Genomic DNA, 18,573 nt, shown 5'->3' on the forward strand with positions numbered 1-18,573 from the left:
AAATCGAAATCCAAAATGCCAAAAATTAACATCAGAAGTTTTAATTTTTTTAAATTTTACAAAAAAAAAAATTTTCAAGCACAAAAGTTCTAAAGTTTTGAAAAATTAAATATAAACAAACATCATTAAATTCCTAAAATTTAGAAATTTGGGACCATCCATAAACCACGTGGACACTTTTTTGGAAATCTGTTACCCCAATCTCGTGGACAATTGTCCATACAAAAAAAAATGTATGGGACGTGGACAATCACCATACCCGGTCCCCCCTTTCCCCTAGTGTTCAAGTGGTTTATGGATGGTATAATATATACAAAATTGGAAAAAATATATATACAAAATTGCAATATTCATGAAGCTAAAAAAATCTAAATTAAAAATGCTAAAATTTATCACCAGAAATTCAAAAATTAAAAATTCCGAAATTAAAAATTTTCAATTTCAACAGTCTTATAATTTTTGAATTTCTAAATAATAATTTGTATTTTTAATATGAGAGTTTTTGAATTTTTTGTGAGTAATTTTAGCCTTTTCAATTTATATATTTTTTAATTTAGGAATATTGTTATATTGTAAAAAAAAATTAATACAAAATCTCATAATTCCAGGATTTTTATGCTATTTTATTTATAATTTCAATTTTTAGAATTTTAAAATTTAATATTTTTTTTTCAATTTTGAAATTTCCAAATTGTATAGTTCTAAAATAAAAAAAAAACATTAACAATATTTCAAAGTTTTTACAACAATTCCTAAATCAAAAAAAAAATTAAAATTAAAAAAAATTAAAATTCATCATCAAAAATTCAACCATTCTAATCAATAATTAAAAAAAATAATTGGAAAATTAAAAGTTACCAAACTCCAAAACAAAAAAAAAATCTAAATTCAAAATGCCAAAATTTATCATCAGAAATTAAAAAATTCTGAAATTCCAAAATATAAAAAAGTATATATATTCAGAATTTCTCGAAGTACAAAAATTCAAAAAATTAAAATATTATAAGTTCATTTTTAAAAAATCCTTAAAATTTGTGAATCTATGATCAAAAAAATATTTGAAAATATGAACGTTACTGAACTCCAAAATAAAAAAAAATAAATTTAGAATTTCAGAAACTCAAAAAAAATTAAAGGTACACAAATTCAAAATTTAGAAATTCTCAAATTTAATTAAATATTCAAAAATTAATAAAATTATTAAATAAAAAAATTGATGAAAATCTTTATTAAAAAGCAATCTGAAATTTTAAAATTCTTGAATATCAAATTTAAATTAAAGAATATATGAGTTTTAAAATATCAAAATTGATCAGAAATTATGAAATTCTCAGAGTTTTTAACTAAAACAAAGTGTATTCCAAATATACTAAAATAAAAAAAAAAACAAAATTCCAAATCAAAAAATTCTTGAATTCCAAAATTACAAAATAATTAAGCATTCTAAATTTCTTAAAAGTACAATAATTTCAAAATTTCAATGTTCTTTAAATTTCTAAAAAATTAAAAAATAATCACCAAAATCATAACATTCTAACTATTCAAACTTTTGAATATTGACAAAAAAAAATTAAAAATCGTTATTCAAAAAATTCTAAATTAATCACTAGAAATTTTAAAATTGGAAAATTCATAATGAAAATTCGAATATTTTTTTAAAAGAAAAAAAACTTAAAATTAAAAAAAATCAGAATGCCTAAATTCGGAATTTGAAAAATTCTGATTATGTATTTCAAACTTTTAGAAATCTGAAAACGACAAAATTCATGCAACAAGAAAATAAAACATACCAGTGCTGTTCCATTTTTGGCAACACATTTTTTTATAAATATTTCAGCTTGCCAAAAATTACAAAACGTACATTAAAAAAAAACATTATTTTTAGAAGATTTAAATTGGTTTTTGATCAACATTTTAGAAGAAAAATTAAATATGTTTGTTTCATCAGTCATTTTTGACGCATTCTTCGATTTTTTCAATTCTTCCAAAAAAAAAATTGATTACTAGAATTCTTTGAATTTTGAAATTACTTGAAGTTTATAAAAAAAAAATCAGTGTAACATCGACATGCGTGAATTTTCAATGAAATAGTCAGTTTTTACATAAATATTAGCATTTTAAGTTGCGTTTTGTTTAAGTTTAGTTGAATTAAAATAAAAAAACCTTGAATGATTTTTTTTTCAAAACTAACTTCGAATCCCTGCTAAGCTTAAAATACTGAAGAAAAAAAACAAATCCCAGCCTCAAATAGAATATTCAATGATTTTTATGAATCTTCCGATCGACCTTTTATGCAAATATGCTGCTCCAAGAAACAGTCCTCAAAAAAGAGAGAGAGAGAGAGAGAGAGAGAGAGAGAGAGAGAGAGAGAAACGGTGATGATCTGCGATCGCCGCGCAGGTTCCGTTCGTCGTGCAGTATAAATTAATTTTCGATATCATCAATTAATGGACCCCAACGAGAAGGAAGTAAGGAGGAGGGGGGGGGGAGAGGGGAATGGTCCCCCAATCTCTTAACAAGCCCCCTCCTCCACCTAGAAATAGATGAAGCGAACGCGCTAGAGATCGCAACCTGATCACCATCATCGTATAAGCATAAACATAGGTTGAGGAATTCTTTGGGAAATCGACGTTTTTTTTTACTTATTTTTTTCCATTTTATTAAGTGAATTAAAAAATAATAACAAAACAATTTTTATAAACAAAAATGAATAAACTTTTCTAATCTTTTAATTTCGAATAAAAATTTTAGGTCAGATTAAAAATTATATGTTAAGTTGGCAACCCTGGCCTTAGTTATGTGTACTTGGAAATTTTTCAAAGTACTTGAAATATTACTGAACGTCATTGGACAAATATTTGAAAGACATTTTGGGATAGGTCATAAAATGTGAAGATTTGGCAGTCATGCTTTAGAGTCTGGCATTCTGGGAGCACTGCCAAGAGAAATTGTTATATTTTCGAACAAAATGTTATAAAATTCAAATGAAAATCATTTTTTAAATAAATCTGGTAAATTTTCCGATTTCCCAGAGAACCGTTGATGAAGTGGAGGCAGAACCAACCTCGAAGCCATCAGCATCTCTTTCACCGGGGGCCTTAACAATGATTTTCGGAGATTCGATCTGGCCTAATTTTGGGCTCCCCCGTCATCTGAGGGAGCCCGGGAAGATCCCGCGGGGAGGGAGAGCTGATGATTTTATATTGTAATAGAGAGCCCCCCCTCCCCCTTCTCGTCCCCCGTCTTTCTTGTTTTTAGTACAAGTCGCGTTGATGGCCTACAAGGAGGAGGCGAGTCATTAGACAAGGTGAGCCACCCAAAGAACAGTTACGGCGGCGGCACGGACCCTGATGGACCCCGGAGTTGGTCGGCCGGCCGGGGCCTTTACCGCTACATTAATGAAAAGGTTCTTGGCAAACTCAGCGGTGGAGACGGAAGGGGGCGGGGAGGGGTGCCTAAGCGAGAGTTTCGTACCGTTCTTTTTGTTTCAGATTTGAGGAGAGTTTGAGCGTTTTTTGTTTTGTTTTAGGTAGAAAGGTCATAAATTTAGGGACTTTTGGTAGGGAGAGGAACGAAGATTAGGGAAGGAGCCGACGTCGGTGTCGGAACCGTGAAAAAGGGGTATAAATTCCTGATTGGCGATGGTGGCACGGCAGGCAAAAAAAAGGGGCAGAAGGGCAGTGACCTCTGGATTAAGGGAGCTATTGATAGAAGAGATTAGTTAAAGCTGAATTTGCACGAGAGAAGGAAGATAGATTTAAATCTTATTCCAAATTGAAAAGGTCCCCGAGAAATAATTGAAAATTAAACTTTAAAAAAAAATCATGTTCTATATTTTGGAGATAAAATATGGCGTTGCAAAGACTGAAAATGATAAATATCTTTTTTTTCGGAAAGGTACCCATCTAGTCTCAAATACTCCAATCAATGTTATCTTCGAAAATATTGACACAATTTTCCATGTCAAATATGAATTTTAAGGTATTGCAAATCTAATTCAGATTTTTTTTATTTTTCTCAAAAAAAATCAGGGTACACTTACAAATATTGCCGTGATTTAACGTATTTTATTGAGAAAACGTGTACAGTTGAAATTTAGGTTATCAAATTAGTTCTTATTTATGAGTTAACAAATAAACAATATCTCATACAAAAATATGTTGTAAAAAGGTTTTTGAAACACATTTTATAATGTTTTTTTCGGTATTTTTTATTAAGAGTGTTGCAACTATTTTTCAAAATCAGTCCAAAAAAGCAGAGGGCAAAAAACTAGTCAAAAACACACACACACACACACACACACACACACACACACACACACACACACACACACACACACACACACACACACACACACACACACACACACACACACACACACACACACACACACATACACACATACACACACACACACACACACACACACACACACACACACACACACACACACACACACACACACACACACACACACACACACACACACACACACACACACACACACACACACACACACACACACACACACACACACACACACACACACACACACACACACACACACACACACACACACACACACACACACACACACACACACACACACACACACACACACACACACACACACACACACACACACACACACACACACACACACACACACACACACACACACACACACACACACACACACACACACACACACACACACACACACACACACACACACACACACACACACACACACACACACACACACACACACACACACACACACACACACACACACACACACACACACACACACACACACACACACACAGAGTCAATTTTTTTTTAAAGTAAATCCTATTCCTTATTGAATAAGGCCTTAAGAAATTAAAAAAAAGGTCACAATAGTAGTTTATGCAACAAGTTGCGAAAAGAGGATTTTTTCAGCACATGTCGTACATTATACATAAATACAAAGATTGCTGAAATAATCAACTTTTGCAACGAGTTCCATACAACATTTTTTGCAATTCCAAAAAACACACACTGAGTGAAATTTTATGTCAAATTTCCATGTATTTTGTCAATAAATCGTTTAAATCAAAAAAATGTTGAAAAGTGTTACTTTTCGAAACAAGTGCTGAAAAGTTCAGCTGTTATTTTTGATACAGAAAAGTAGATTATTTCGTCGTTCAAGAATGACAGGAAAAGTAAATAGTTTCACGACGGAATTGCAAAAAAGTTTTTTTAAGTACATTTTTTAATAATTATTTCTTTATTTTTTCCATTGAATAGGACAATATTAGACTTTTTCAGATTTTAATATTTTATTTTTAATTCAAATATTTGAAAATTTTCGATAGTAGCATGACTGTTATGTTGTAAAACTTTTTGCTTAAATTAAAGTTGATTTTACCAGCCTTATCTCTTTAAAAAATAACATTCTGAAACAGTACTGAACTTTTTAAAAATGCTCAACAAGATTTTTTTAAGCAGATTAAATGAGTTTTTTTTATAGAAGGCTTTTGCGAAAATAAAAAAAAATACAGTGCAATTGAACTCGAAAGTAAACTCTCAATTCTGTACAACTTTGTCGGAGAATGCAAAACGATCCGAATTTTTGGGTGACCAAAAAGTATCATTGCATTGCTAGTAGCTCATCATGACCAACTCGGATCGTTTTGCTAGCTTCAACAAAGTTGTAGGGAATCGAATTTGAAATTTAAGTAATTTCGTATTTTCGTTAAAAGCAATGCCACCTACCGGCGAAATTCTGAAACAATGTTTTTCCTCATACCTCATTCCTCATAGATTTGATTAAATCCAAAAAAAGTATTTTTAGCCCATTCAAATTGTTGAAATATAAGGGGTAATTTTTTTATAAAATTAAAGAGGCTGTATCATAGCAAACAACAATTCGACCAACAAAGTAAAAAAAGAAAATTTTTTAGTAATTTTTATAGCTTTTTACTTTATCAAAACATATGTCAGGTAATTTTAGACTGCATTTTTTTCGAAAAAATGATTTTTAAAATTTATTATGACAATATTTGAAAGTTTTTCCAAAAAAATTTTTTTTTTTCAAAAATTAATATCTCTGGTACCAAATTTCACAACATCTTTAACTAAAGCTGAAAATCTAAAATTGAATATCTCAAAAAATTACAAATTCCAAGCAAATAACTCTTCTCAAAAGTACGGCACATTTTAATACAAAAAAAATGAATTATTCTCCTATTAAAATCAAATACATTTGCATTTTTAATCAAGGATTGCATGATAAATTCCGACAAGTTTTAAACTCGCTCAAAGATTTTTTTCAAACTGGAAATTTCTGAAAAGTTGGCATTTGATGTTCTCTAAAACATATAAAAAAATAAAAAAATTAAAAATAGTGTTTTTTGCAAATCAAGTTTTAGTGACAGAAAGCTAAATAAAAAAATATCATTTTTTTTTATCGCGTATCATTTTTTTTTCAGTGTAGTCCTTATACATACCTACAACTTTGCCGAAGACACCAAATCGATCAAAAAATTCCTTCAAAAGATACAGATTTTTGAATTTTCATACATTATTTTTGTATGGCCAGCTGCCAAATTTGTATAGAAAATTATATGGACAAACTAATTATGCATACTGGCTTCTTTGGGCATACCGAAGGCACCAAAAAAGTTTCAGTAGGATTAAAAAATACAAAAATTAAAATTTAAGAAAAAAGACCGATTTCGTAGAGAATTGCTCAAACATACTTAGCACTCTTCTGAAAAGTATAGCATAATTGAAAAAATAAAACAAAATGTTTTAAAGAAAAAAATAATAAAAACTAGAGGTGGGCAAAACCGCTCTTTTTTAGGAGCCGCTTATTTTCGTTCGCTCATTAAAAAGAGCCGCTCTTTGGAACGGCTCTTTCGCTCTTTTTAAAAATTTGAATGAAAAGGTTTTTTTTAAAGAATCGTGTGATTCGAAGTTATTCTCATTGGACTTTCATAAATTATTTGATAAAAAAATATTAAACTGAAAACGAGAAGATGCCCTCGAAAACCATAGGTCTTGGCGATCCCTATGTCAAGATTTATACTCGAACAATTAATAGAATGGCATCCAAACTTTAATCTAGGATGCTGCAAAAATTGCTATTATTTTATTTGGAAAAAATATTTTGTGAACTCTTTCTGCATTCTGATTTAATCGATAAAGTCTATAAACGCTAAAGTTTAATAGAAAAAAAGGATTTATTTTTTTTTTTCTTCCAAAATCTCTGAACTTTTATTTTTGGTAATGTTTTACAAATTATGCAATTTAAAATGCTCAAATTTGTATTCCGCTAATACTTAAATGCACAATTAGTATTGCTATAAAAAGTTATTTTCATTTTGTTTAAAACCTCATTAAATTTTGGGATTTTTTTTAAATATTCATTAAAAAGTACGAAATTGCATTTTCAATTCTTAACAAAAAAATTAATACTATTTTTTTTGTGAACCGCGGTTCTTTTTTGTGAGCCACGGTTCGTTCGCTCCATTCAGTGAACCGATAAAAATACCGATAAATAAATAACTCTAATAAAAATTAAGCCCTATTTTTAGGGTTTACATAAAAATATTTTTCTATTTTCAAATCCATTTAAATAATTATTGATATTTGAGTTTAAATGTCAAAAAGTAGTAAAAGCAAAGACTTTTTCATAATTCCATAGCCGGCCGGATTATGCTTTAAAATACCATTATTTTTTATGATTTTTATTATCATTTTCCCAAAATGCTCAATTCTTGTTTTAATAAGATTTAAGACATCTTAAAATTGCCGTTCCCAACCACGGATTTCAATGTCAATGTCATCAGTTAATCATATATAAAAATATTAAAAAAAAAAACAATTTCCAACTAACCTGCAACCGCTCGCTGTACCGCTCCTGCATCTTCTGGCGCCGCTCCAGCTCATCCTTTCGACGCAGCAACTTCCGGATCTCCTGACTGCTTTGGGTCACCGATTCCTCTGCATTCGGCGTCGTCGCCACCTCACTGTTATTGTTGTTATTTGCACTATTGGTACTAGGACTACTGTTATTGTTACTGCTACTATTGTTGTTGTTGTTGTTGTTGTTGTTGTTGTTGTTGTTGTTGTTGTTGTTGTTGTTACTGCTATTGGCATTCCCACTGCTGCGTTGCTTTTTGCTACTTCCAGACTTTGCGTTTGAGGAAGTATTGTTATTATTTTTCCTACTTTCGTCGTCCTGCCCTTTCGCCGGCTCCTTCTGACCAGACTTCCTTTTGCTTTGCTGCGGTTGATCACAGTTGGCTTTCGTGGACTTTGGCGTCGCAACTTCCGCCACCGACGTCTCACCCTCGTCCTCGCTGAAGCTCTCCAGCAGGATCTCCGAGTCGCTCGACTGGAATGAGAAAAAGAAAAAAATTAAAAGGTATTAAATTGAAAATGAACCAAACTTCGACAAGTACAAAAGGGAGGGGGGCAGGAATCTTTTCAATTTCGCAAATTCCCGAAATTATGTTCCAGCGAATAAATAACGCGAAACAGAGAGATTTCGGGAATCGGCAGGAGGTCGAATTTTTTTTCGCGAAAATTGAACTGATTAAATGCGACGCGATAATTGGTGCAAGAACCCTTGTAAGACCCGCAAACACAGCAAAGTGACTTAACCGCCAAAAGAAGAAATCTTAAAAAAGAGTGTCGTTTACGTCGTTTTGCCAAATCTCAACCCGACAAAAAATTAGGCTCGCCAAACCCTTCTCTAAGGTGCCCCGCCCAGCAGGTGGTAACTCGCGTGATTTGTGATACGGTCAATTGGGCCGGCCGGCCGGCTTAAGAGATAACAACAAAAGGGGAAAGGAGGGCATCGCGGCAATTTAGGAGGCACGCGTGACAGGACATGGTGGGTCTCGTGGCGCAGGGGTAGCGGCTTCGGCTGCCGATCCCGATGATGCTATGAGACGCGGGTTCGATTCCCGCCTTATCCACTGAGCTTCTATCGGATGGTGAAGTAAAACGTCGGTCCCGGTTTCTCCTGTCTCGTCAGAGGCGCTGGAGCAGAAATCCCACGTTAGAGGAAGGCCATGCCCCGGGGGGCGTAGTGCCAATAGTTTCGTTTCGTTTTGCGTGACAGGACAAAGAGCGTCGTCGTCGACGTCGCAGGGGTTAATGAAACAAAGTGGTTCTTGGACGAAGACGACCGATGGTGGGAAGCGAAGTTCCGCGAGAGTTCCCACTAAAATTGGATTAAGAAGGTTTGTTGTTATTCCCTGGGGATTTGGCAGTGGTTTGAAGTGGCCTTGATTAGTGATTCATATTGAAATTTGGCATTTTTCAGAGATATCATTCGGAAAGGAGCTCCATTTCAAATCAAGTTAGCTACCCGAGCAGACGGAAATAACTTGGGAATAACATTTTAAGATTTTTGAAAGCACTAGACCAATAACATTTTATGTATAACAAGATTTGTTATTCGACGTTATGATTTTTTGTTATTGGATTGTTATTGTAATAACATACTAATAACATTTTAAGTTATTCTTCGAACAAATAATTGTTATTATTTTTTGTTATTTTAACAACTAATCCAATAACAGTTCGAGGTATTCTTCCATAACAAAAAATGATATTCCAAAGTTGTTTTGGCTTTCCTCCAATGTAAGACAAATAACAAATTTTGTTATGATTACATTAACTGTTATTAAACCCTTATGCAAAAATGGATTTTTCAAGAAGATTTCATAACGCTTTTTGTTATTTTAACAATATTTGTTATTGAATTGACATGAATTTTGTTATTACCGTCTGCCCGGGTATTTTTGAGTGATTAAAAAAAAATATAAATGAAGTTTAAAGTATTCTATTTATATTAGAGCAATTTAAAGTATTCACACATATTGATAAGAATGTTAAAAAATTTCAAATAAATCAAACGTATTCTTAAGAATCGTTAAGTATTTAAAGTATTTTTGCATTCCAAGCTGTATTAATAGTAGTTTATGCAACAAGTTGCAAAAAGAGGATTTTTTCAGCACGAGTCGTACATTTATCCAACGAGGTTCACCGAGTTGGATAAATACGAAGAGTGCTGAAAAAATCAAGTTTTGCAACGAGTTCCATACAACATTTTTTGCAATTCCGAAAAACACCCATTGAGTGAAATTTTAAGTCAAATTTTCATGTATTTTGTCAATAAATCGTTTAAATAAAAAAAATTTGAAAAGCGTTACTTTTCGAAACAAGTGCTGAAAAGTTCATCTTTTCAGCACCCATTTCAGTGCTGAAAAGTAGAACTTTTCAGCATTTGTTTTGAAAAGTGTTGCTATTCGATTCTGTTATTTTTGGTACAGAAAAGTAGGCTATTTCGTCGTTCAAGAATGACAGGAAAAGTACGTAGTTTCACGACGGAATTGCAAAAATAATATTTAAGCAATTTTATAAATATTTTAAAAATTTCTCTTCGCAACATCGTATCTTCAGATAACTAACTAATCATGATAACCAATATGGTCATTTTGGCAAATATGCATATTATATTCATTTTGGATATTTTTTCAAAAAAGTTATTAGTAAATTTGCTAATTTTAGTCATTTTTGTCAGTGTCATATAATTCATTGTCAGTTTTACATTTTTTCATTTTGTTTTTTTTTTTTTCGGTTTGGACAATTTTTTATTCAAATTTTAGATAAATTTTTGTAATTTTTGTATTTTCATAAATTTTTGTAATTTTTGTATTTTTTTTAATTTTTTTTTAAATTTTTGTAATTTTTGTAATTTGTTTTTGTAATTTTTGTAATTTTTGTATTTTTTGAAATTTTTGTGATTTTTGTATTTTTTGTAATTTTTGTAATTTTTGTAATTTTTTTTACTTTTGTAGTTTTTGTAATTTTTGTAATTTTTGTTACTTTTGTAGTTTTTGTAATTTTTGTAATTTTGGAATTTTTTGTAATTTTTGTAATTTTTGTAATTTTTGTAATTTTTGTAATTTTTGTAATTTTGTAATTTTGTAATTTTTGTAATTTTTGTAATTTTGTAATTTTGTAATTTTTGTATTCTTTGTAATTTTGTAATTTTTGTAATTTTGTAATTTTGTATTTTTGTGATTTTTGTAATTTTTGTAATTTTTGTAATTTTTGTATTTTTGTAATTTTTGTAATTTTTGTAATTTTTGTAATTTTTGTAATTTTTGTAATTTTTGTAATTTTTGTAATTTTTGTAATTTTTGTAATTTTTGTAATTTTTGTAATGTTTGTATTTTTTGTAATTTTTGTAATTTTTGTAATTTTTGTATTTTTATTTGCAATTTTGTTTTTTTTTGCATTTTTTGTTTTTATTTGTAATTTTTGTAATATTTGTATTTTTTTTGTAATATTTGTAATTTTCTTAATTTTTGTAATTTTTATAATTTTTATAATTTTTGTAATTTAAGTAATTTTAGAAATTTTTGTATTAATTGTAATTTTTTAATTTTTTGTTATTTCTGTAATTTGTATTTTTTGTTATTAGTTTTTGTTATTATTTTAGTTTTGCTTTTTTGCAATTTTGACAATTATAAAAATTTTGACAATTATAAAAATTTTGACAATTATAAAAATTTTGACAATTATAAAAATGTTTACAATTTGAAAATTTTGAAAAATTTGACAATTTTGACAATTTTGACAATTTTGACAATTTTGACAATTTTGACAATTTTTAAAATTTTGTCGATTTTGACGATTTTGACAATTTTTACAATTTTTACAATTTTGACAATTTTGCAATATTGACAATTTTGACAATTTTGACACTTTTGACAATTTTGACACTTTTGACAATTTTGACAATTTTGTCAATTTTGACAATTTTGACAATTTTAACAATTTTGACAATTTTGACAATTTTGACAATTTTGACAATTTTAACAATTTTGACAATATTGGTAATTTTGACAATTTTGACAGTTTTAAAATTTTGGAAATTTTGTCAACTTTTACAATTTTGACACTTTTGGCCTTTTTGACAATTTCGACAATTTTGACAATTTTGACATTTTGACAAATTTCAAAATTTTGACAATTTAAACCATGGTAAACCATTTTGACAAATTTGACATTTTTAACAATTTTGACATTTTTGACAATTTTGACAATTTTGATTATTTTGACAATTTTGACAATTTTGACAATTTTAACAATTTTGACAATTTTGACAATTTTGACAATTTTAACAATTTTGACAATATTGGTAATTTTGACAATTTTGACAGTTTTAAAATTTTGGAAATTTTGTCAACTTTTACAATTTTGACACTTTTGGCCTTTTTGACAATTTCGACAATTTTGACAATTTTGACATTTTGACAAATTTCAAAATTTTGACAATTTAAACCATGGTAAACCATTTTGACAAATTTGACATTTTTAACAATTTTGACATTTTTGACAATTTTGACAATTTTGATTATTTTGACAATTTTGACAATTTTGACAATTTTGACAATTTCGACAATTTCGACAATTTTGACAATTTTGATAATCTTGAAAATTTTATTAATTTTGACAATTTTGACAATTTTGATAATTTTGATAATTTTGATTTTGATACAATTTTGACACGATTGGCATTTTTGACAATTTCGACAATTTTGACAATTTGGACAAATTTCAAAATTTTGACAATTTCAACCATGGTAAACCATTTTGACAAATTTGACTTTTTAACAATTTTGACAATTTTGACAATTTTGACAATTTTGACAATTTTGATAATTTTGATAGTTTTGAAAATTTTGATAATTTTGATAATTTTGTCAATTTTAACAATATTGGTAATTTTGACAATTTTGACAGTCATTTTTAACAATTTTGACATTTTTGACAATTTTGACAATTTTGACAATTTTGACGTTTTTGATATTTTTGGTAATTGGTCATTTAAGACTTTTTGTCTTGATGATTTTTTTCGCTGTGTGATAATGATGCCCAAAACTGACATCATAGTTAGTCCAAGCATCAACATTCTGTTCAATCTCACGATCAAAGTCCGTCCTTTTCCAGTCAACCAACTTAACGTCTTGCTCCTCAAAATCACTAGACCCTGTAATTATCCTCCCCCCTCACCCAAATACAATACTCACCCCTTCTATTCGATTTTGTACCACACTCTCAAACAGCTCCTCGGTGACCTCCCCGGCGGCCTGGGAGGTTCGCGTCCGGGTCGTGACCGTTTTCCGCAGCACCGGTGGGTCACACTTGCACAGGCAGCCCGTCCCGAAGAAGATAAGCTTCTGCACGCGGAGTGCATTCTACAGAGGAAGAAGTTAATTAAAGTGTATTAGACAAAAGGTGGCAAGTTTGACAAGTGACTTCTTTTGTTGCGCGTCATTTTTTTTTTTTTTTTTTTGGAGGTTGGATGTGGTCTTACCTGCGCCTCCTCCATGTCCCGGTCCTTGTGGGTAAAGATCGGTTCCGGCACGTTGTACATGAGCGGCGTGAACCCGGCCAGCGTGATGTCCTCCTGCAGCCGGACGACCTCAAAGTCTGCCAAAGAATCTGAGGAGCAGAAAAAAAATCACAATTAATTTCGATTATCATCACCCTTTCAAGAGCTTGACAGAAAAGGGGCGTCACAGAAGGAGAAAAAAAAACACTTTGAGTGCATCTTAAACCTCCCGAAATGTGTAAACAGATGATTTCCTGACTCGTCATCGCTTGAAATCATCTTCATTTTTCATTTTAGGAAACTGCCGTCATATGGTGCTGAATGTCATGCAAAATTACATAACTTTAGGCGTAATCTTGTTATTTGAATGCATACTTTTAGGCGATTAAATTTTAAAACCTTCAAATTTGAAGCTCAAAGTTACCCGCTTGGACGGTTCCGAGTAGTACGGAGAAGAAGTGGCTAATCGATGAAATGTAAAACACGCAAATAGGTGCCACTTTACCTTCACTTAGTTCACAAATATTTTTCGAAAAGTGGGTGAACTTGTTTTTTTAGGGGGGCTCGCCACCACATCTTCTTCGTTTTTTTCGGGAATTGAGGAAAGATTGAGCTATTTAAACTCAAGGTGGTTGGTTAAACGTACGTAAGCAGAATCAATCACCGAATTGGACTGTCGGATGCAACTCCGTTAGGTAATTTGGCCGCGGCCGGTCCTCGCCGAGAGCCAGATGGGTGTTGTTTTGGTTTTAGAAGCAATAAGTGCGTGAGCGTGTGACGCACTTTCGTTGCGTCTGGACGCGGAAAGGGAAAGAAGTAGGTCACGAGGGAAAAGGTTTTTTTTATAATTGAGATTGAAGCAGTATTAGGACATTTGTGCTTCTACACACAAAAAAAACACGGTTATATTACATCACTGAATGTTGACCGATTTTGTTTCAGAACAAAGTGTAATAATGCATCGAAAAATATGTAAATTAACATTTGTTCAATTTCTAAACATTCTAAATTTATTTAATTTTTACTGGTTAGCATAAAAAAACGATAAAAAAGGTTGACTAATCAGAAAACAAATCATATTTTTTTCTTTCGGAAATAAAATAGAAATTAATATTATAAAATGTACTTTGAGCACAGTAACAGTTAAATCCATACAAAAAGAATACGCACTGTAGAAATTATTGGCAGCTAAAAAATATCACTTTAATTTTCAGTACTTGGGAAAATCAACCACGGTTTTATTACTTCGAGGCATGTTGACTGAAAAATGTAAAATTACATTTAAAAAATGTAAAGTTACATTAAAAAAATGTAATATTCACCCACCACATAAAAACCATAAAAATTACACATTTTCAATGTGTATGTAATTTTTGGTTGCTCATTTGATAAGTCAAAATAAAACTAAAAGAATTACTTTCTCAAAGTAAGGCAATTGCAAAAGTCTATGTCTGTTGGCTCGAAAATCAAGGGGCAAAAAAATCTATGTAAAAGGGCATGCAATCAACTAAAAACAATTTAAAGTACATTTTCCTGTGTTGATAATCTTTTAGCAGGAGTTTTTTTTGTTTTTTTTTTTATTATTTTAATGTACAATACTATTTTTTATTAAAAAGTTGCATTTCTTATTTTATTTTTTTCTATTTTTATATTCCCTCTCCCATTGGCAGCCCTTGTAATCACAAAGGTAAAATTTCGATTGCTTCGTAGATGTTAATTAATTTTGAATAATACTGTCATATTGATACAAAAAAGTTATATTCTGGAAGGTTGAATAATTGTATTCTTAAACATCACCTATTTTTTATGTAAATTTACCTGAAATAATGTGGAATCAGTAACGTTACATAATACAGGTTGTAAATTTACGGACAAAATCTCCAATTTAATACTGCTTCGATATTTTTATGCTTAAACATTACCTTTTTATGTACCCGACTTAGTTACGTATAAGCTAAGTTACATGATAAAAGCTGTAAATTTACGATGAAAATATCCAGTTGTAATTGTATTGTAATTCTAGAGCATTATATCTTTTTTGATGTAATTTTACCTGAAATTATGAGAGAAAGTAAAGTTACATAATAAAAGATGTAAATTTACGGTGAAAATAGTACTGGTTTTATTTTTTTTATGCTTGATCATTACCTCTTATTTGATGTAATTTTACCTGACCTTAGGTGAAATAATTTAATTTACATAATAAAAGTTGTAAATTTATGGATTAAATCTTCATGTGTAATTTTGTTTTTAATTTTTTATGCTTGACATTACCTTTTTTTTATATAAAATTACTTGAATTTATATTAAAAAAAACAATACAATTTGTATAATTGTAATATTTGATTAAACAAATTTATGCTTGAACATAACTTTTTTTTATGTAATTTTATCTGAATTTGTGTTAAATAAGTGAAGTTACATAATAAAAGCTGTAGATTTACATTTCAAATTCCTGGTTGTAATATTACATACTTTGATTTTCTGATCGTGTATGTTTACATCTTTTTATGTGTTATTTTACAAATTCCAAATAAAAATGTTGGAAAAATAACATCCAAACAGGGGATGGGAGATTGTACCTCATAAAATTGAATCGACTTTATTCCAGGACTATTATCAGACAAAATGTCTTAATTTTGTCAATTGCCTTAATTTTTCAAAAACATCCGATTTTCAAAATTTCATGAAATATTTTTGTTGCTAACATGTTTTCAATACAAATTTAATGAAATTAATTAATTTAATTAAAAATAATTTATCTTCTTTGTTGATTCCCCTTTTGCTTTCAGAAAGTTAGAAAATTATTGAGTTTTTTTTTATTAGTTTCAATATATTTTCGATGAATGTTTAAAAATTGCAAAGCATTTTAACCAGAATACAAATAATTATTCAATAATGAAACAGTTTCGCAGTTTAGCAATTTATTTATATTTTCATCGAAAAATAAATTCACAAAGCCTTATTTAGGTTATATTTTTGAAACAAAAAAGAAATGTCAAATATTATCAAACATAAACTGCCAGATATCCACAAATATTTTTTTTCATTGTGGTCTCAGCAAAAATAACAGACAAAAAAAAACAAAATTTCCAGGTGACTTAAGTTTAACCAAAACAAAACAACCTCACTATTCAAATCGAAGCAGTTGAAGAAAAAAAACAAATTAAACTTTTCTTAACCTTTTATAGTGGAGCAATAAATTGAATTACAAATATTAAATCATTTCTCATAGAATAATTTTGAAAAAAAAAAATGCAAATTGATTCGCGAATTCTTTTTTTTTTTGACTCGTTCCCAAAGTTGCACAAGGTTAATTTTTTTAATTAAATATGATATTAAAAATCAATTTTGACAATTTGGAATTATTTGTATACTGCACTTAAAGAATTAAAAACAAAAATCTTTTGAACTTATTTGATTTTTTTTCTGAAAAAAATAATTCAGAAATGATTTTTTTTCGTGCAACTTTTTCAACTAAATTGATCTATTTGGATCAATACATACAGATAAAAAAAGGAATTCACCACAACCAAATCAAATCTAATGGAAATGTAGTTGATGTTAAGTAGAAATTCAGTGTAATTTGCCAATTTAAAGATTTTTCAAAAATAGAAAAAAGATACATAATAAAACATGTACCAAAAGGTATAATGAAAAAAAAACATGTAAATTTAAATGCAAGAACCATAAAAATTACATCAAATCACATGAAAAATTAAAAATTTACATATGATTTGGCAAATTACATCGTATTCGAACATTACATACACAGAAAAATACAACTTTGAATATTACATAATTAATGATGTAGCAATGTTGCACGTCACTAAATAGATCAATTTAAATGGAATTTGATGTAAATTTCCAGCAAATCATACGTAGAAACATGATTTTGAATTTGATTTAGAAATTTACGTCGAATCTCTAGTTCACATCAACTGGGTTTACAAGTGATTCATAATTTCCGTGTCGAGTAAACTTACACTTTTTTCTGTGTAATATTTGATTTGACTGCTCCATGTGATGGAAAATACATGTTTTATTATGTGTATGATTTATAAAATTGTAAAATACAAAAGACTTCCATTCAAAACTCTTTAGAACGTGATTTGATATTTGGTATTGTATTCCTTGTACGTATAGCGCTACCTTCAAAAATATGTAAATTTACATATTTTATGTGTATTTTGAAATTTCTTTAAATTGAGGTATTGTTTTAAATTTTTTAATTCTCCAAAATTAAATTTTACAAAAACGTAGACAATTTCTTAACACTCAAAAGGTGCGTTATAAAATTATGAAAATCAAAGATTAAATTTAAAAAAAAATTATTGTGAATTGAAAAAATTATACAATAACATAAACGAACGTATTTATCAATGAAAAAAGCTGCTCGCAGCTCCCAAAAAATCCAAACGTTTCCAGGCACGTGGGATTCCCCAATTCCCCGCCACCACCCACTTTTTTCTCCACCTTCCCAATGTGGGTTACTCGTGTGCCCACCCGTTTAAGGTCCATCCTCCAATCTCCTCAGCACACGTGCCTTTCCGGCACGTGGCCACACTCTGCACGATCGATCGATTTGTTCGAACCCGGCTTATGTATTTTTCGGGTCAGACAAGATTTATATTTTTGAATGGAAATTTGTGCAAGTCACGTGTGGGGGGCCCTCTTAGAACTAGACCTCACCTTCCTGGGTCACCACCTGCAGAATCTCCTTGTTGGTGTCGAGCCGGGCCAGCAGCGTCATGAGCGCGGACAACCCGGACCAGGGATCGTGCCCGGTGGAAGCACTGTAAGAGAAAAAAAAGTTGTGTTTTTGAAAATTAAGGGTTGGAAGTTTGGACCAACAACAGCGTCACTTACCCTATTTTGTAGTCTGTACAGAACGGCGGTGGATTCCACGTGCCCGTGTGATAAAGCATCCAGTCGCACCACACCTGAAAGAAAATAATAAAAAGAAGAGAGCGTTAGTGAAAAAAGAAGAAGAAAAAAACCGCAGGAAGAGTGCATCATTGAGAAGAAAAAAACGAGGGAATGAATCAACAAAAAAAATCACAACCCAACTTGAAATAGAAAACCTTTCATTGCTCTGACACAAAGTCGAACATCCAAAAAAAAAAAAGATGAAGCAAACAAGTCAAAGAAGATGACCAATACGT

The 18,573-nt window shown here is 30.2% G+C and overlaps 1 protein-coding gene across 4 annotated transcripts in view; it reads right to left on the minus strand.

The window, feature by feature from the left end:
• Window positions 1-18,573, minus strand: part of LOC6052831 (telomerase-binding protein EST1A) — a 265,874-nt gene that overhangs the window by 104,854 nt on the left and 142,447 nt on the right. For 3 of the 4 annotated variants that reach the window (XM_038248625.1, XM_038248615.1, XM_038248611.1), the window contains 5 exons: window positions 18,278-18,351; window positions 18,101-18,204; window positions 13,391-13,518; window positions 13,104-13,271; window positions 7,886-8,386 (listed from right to left, as the gene is read on the minus strand). In XM_038248625.1, coding sequence (XP_038104553.1) covers window positions 7,886-8,386; window positions 13,104-13,271; window positions 13,391-13,518; window positions 18,101-18,204; window positions 18,278-18,351 — 975 coding nt within the window. The remainder of the gene's footprint in view (window positions 1-7,885; window positions 8,387-13,103; window positions 13,272-13,390; window positions 13,519-18,100; window positions 18,205-18,277; window positions 18,352-18,573) is intronic. The other variant, XM_038248619.1, reaches the window with a different exon arrangement.

This window comes from Culex quinquefasciatus, chromosome 1, assembly GCF_015732765.1.
Source record: "Culex quinquefasciatus strain JHB chromosome 1, VPISU_Cqui_1.0_pri_paternal, whole genome shotgun sequence".
Classification (NCBI taxonomy): Eukaryota; Metazoa; Arthropoda; class Insecta; order Diptera; family Culicidae; genus Culex; species Culex quinquefasciatus.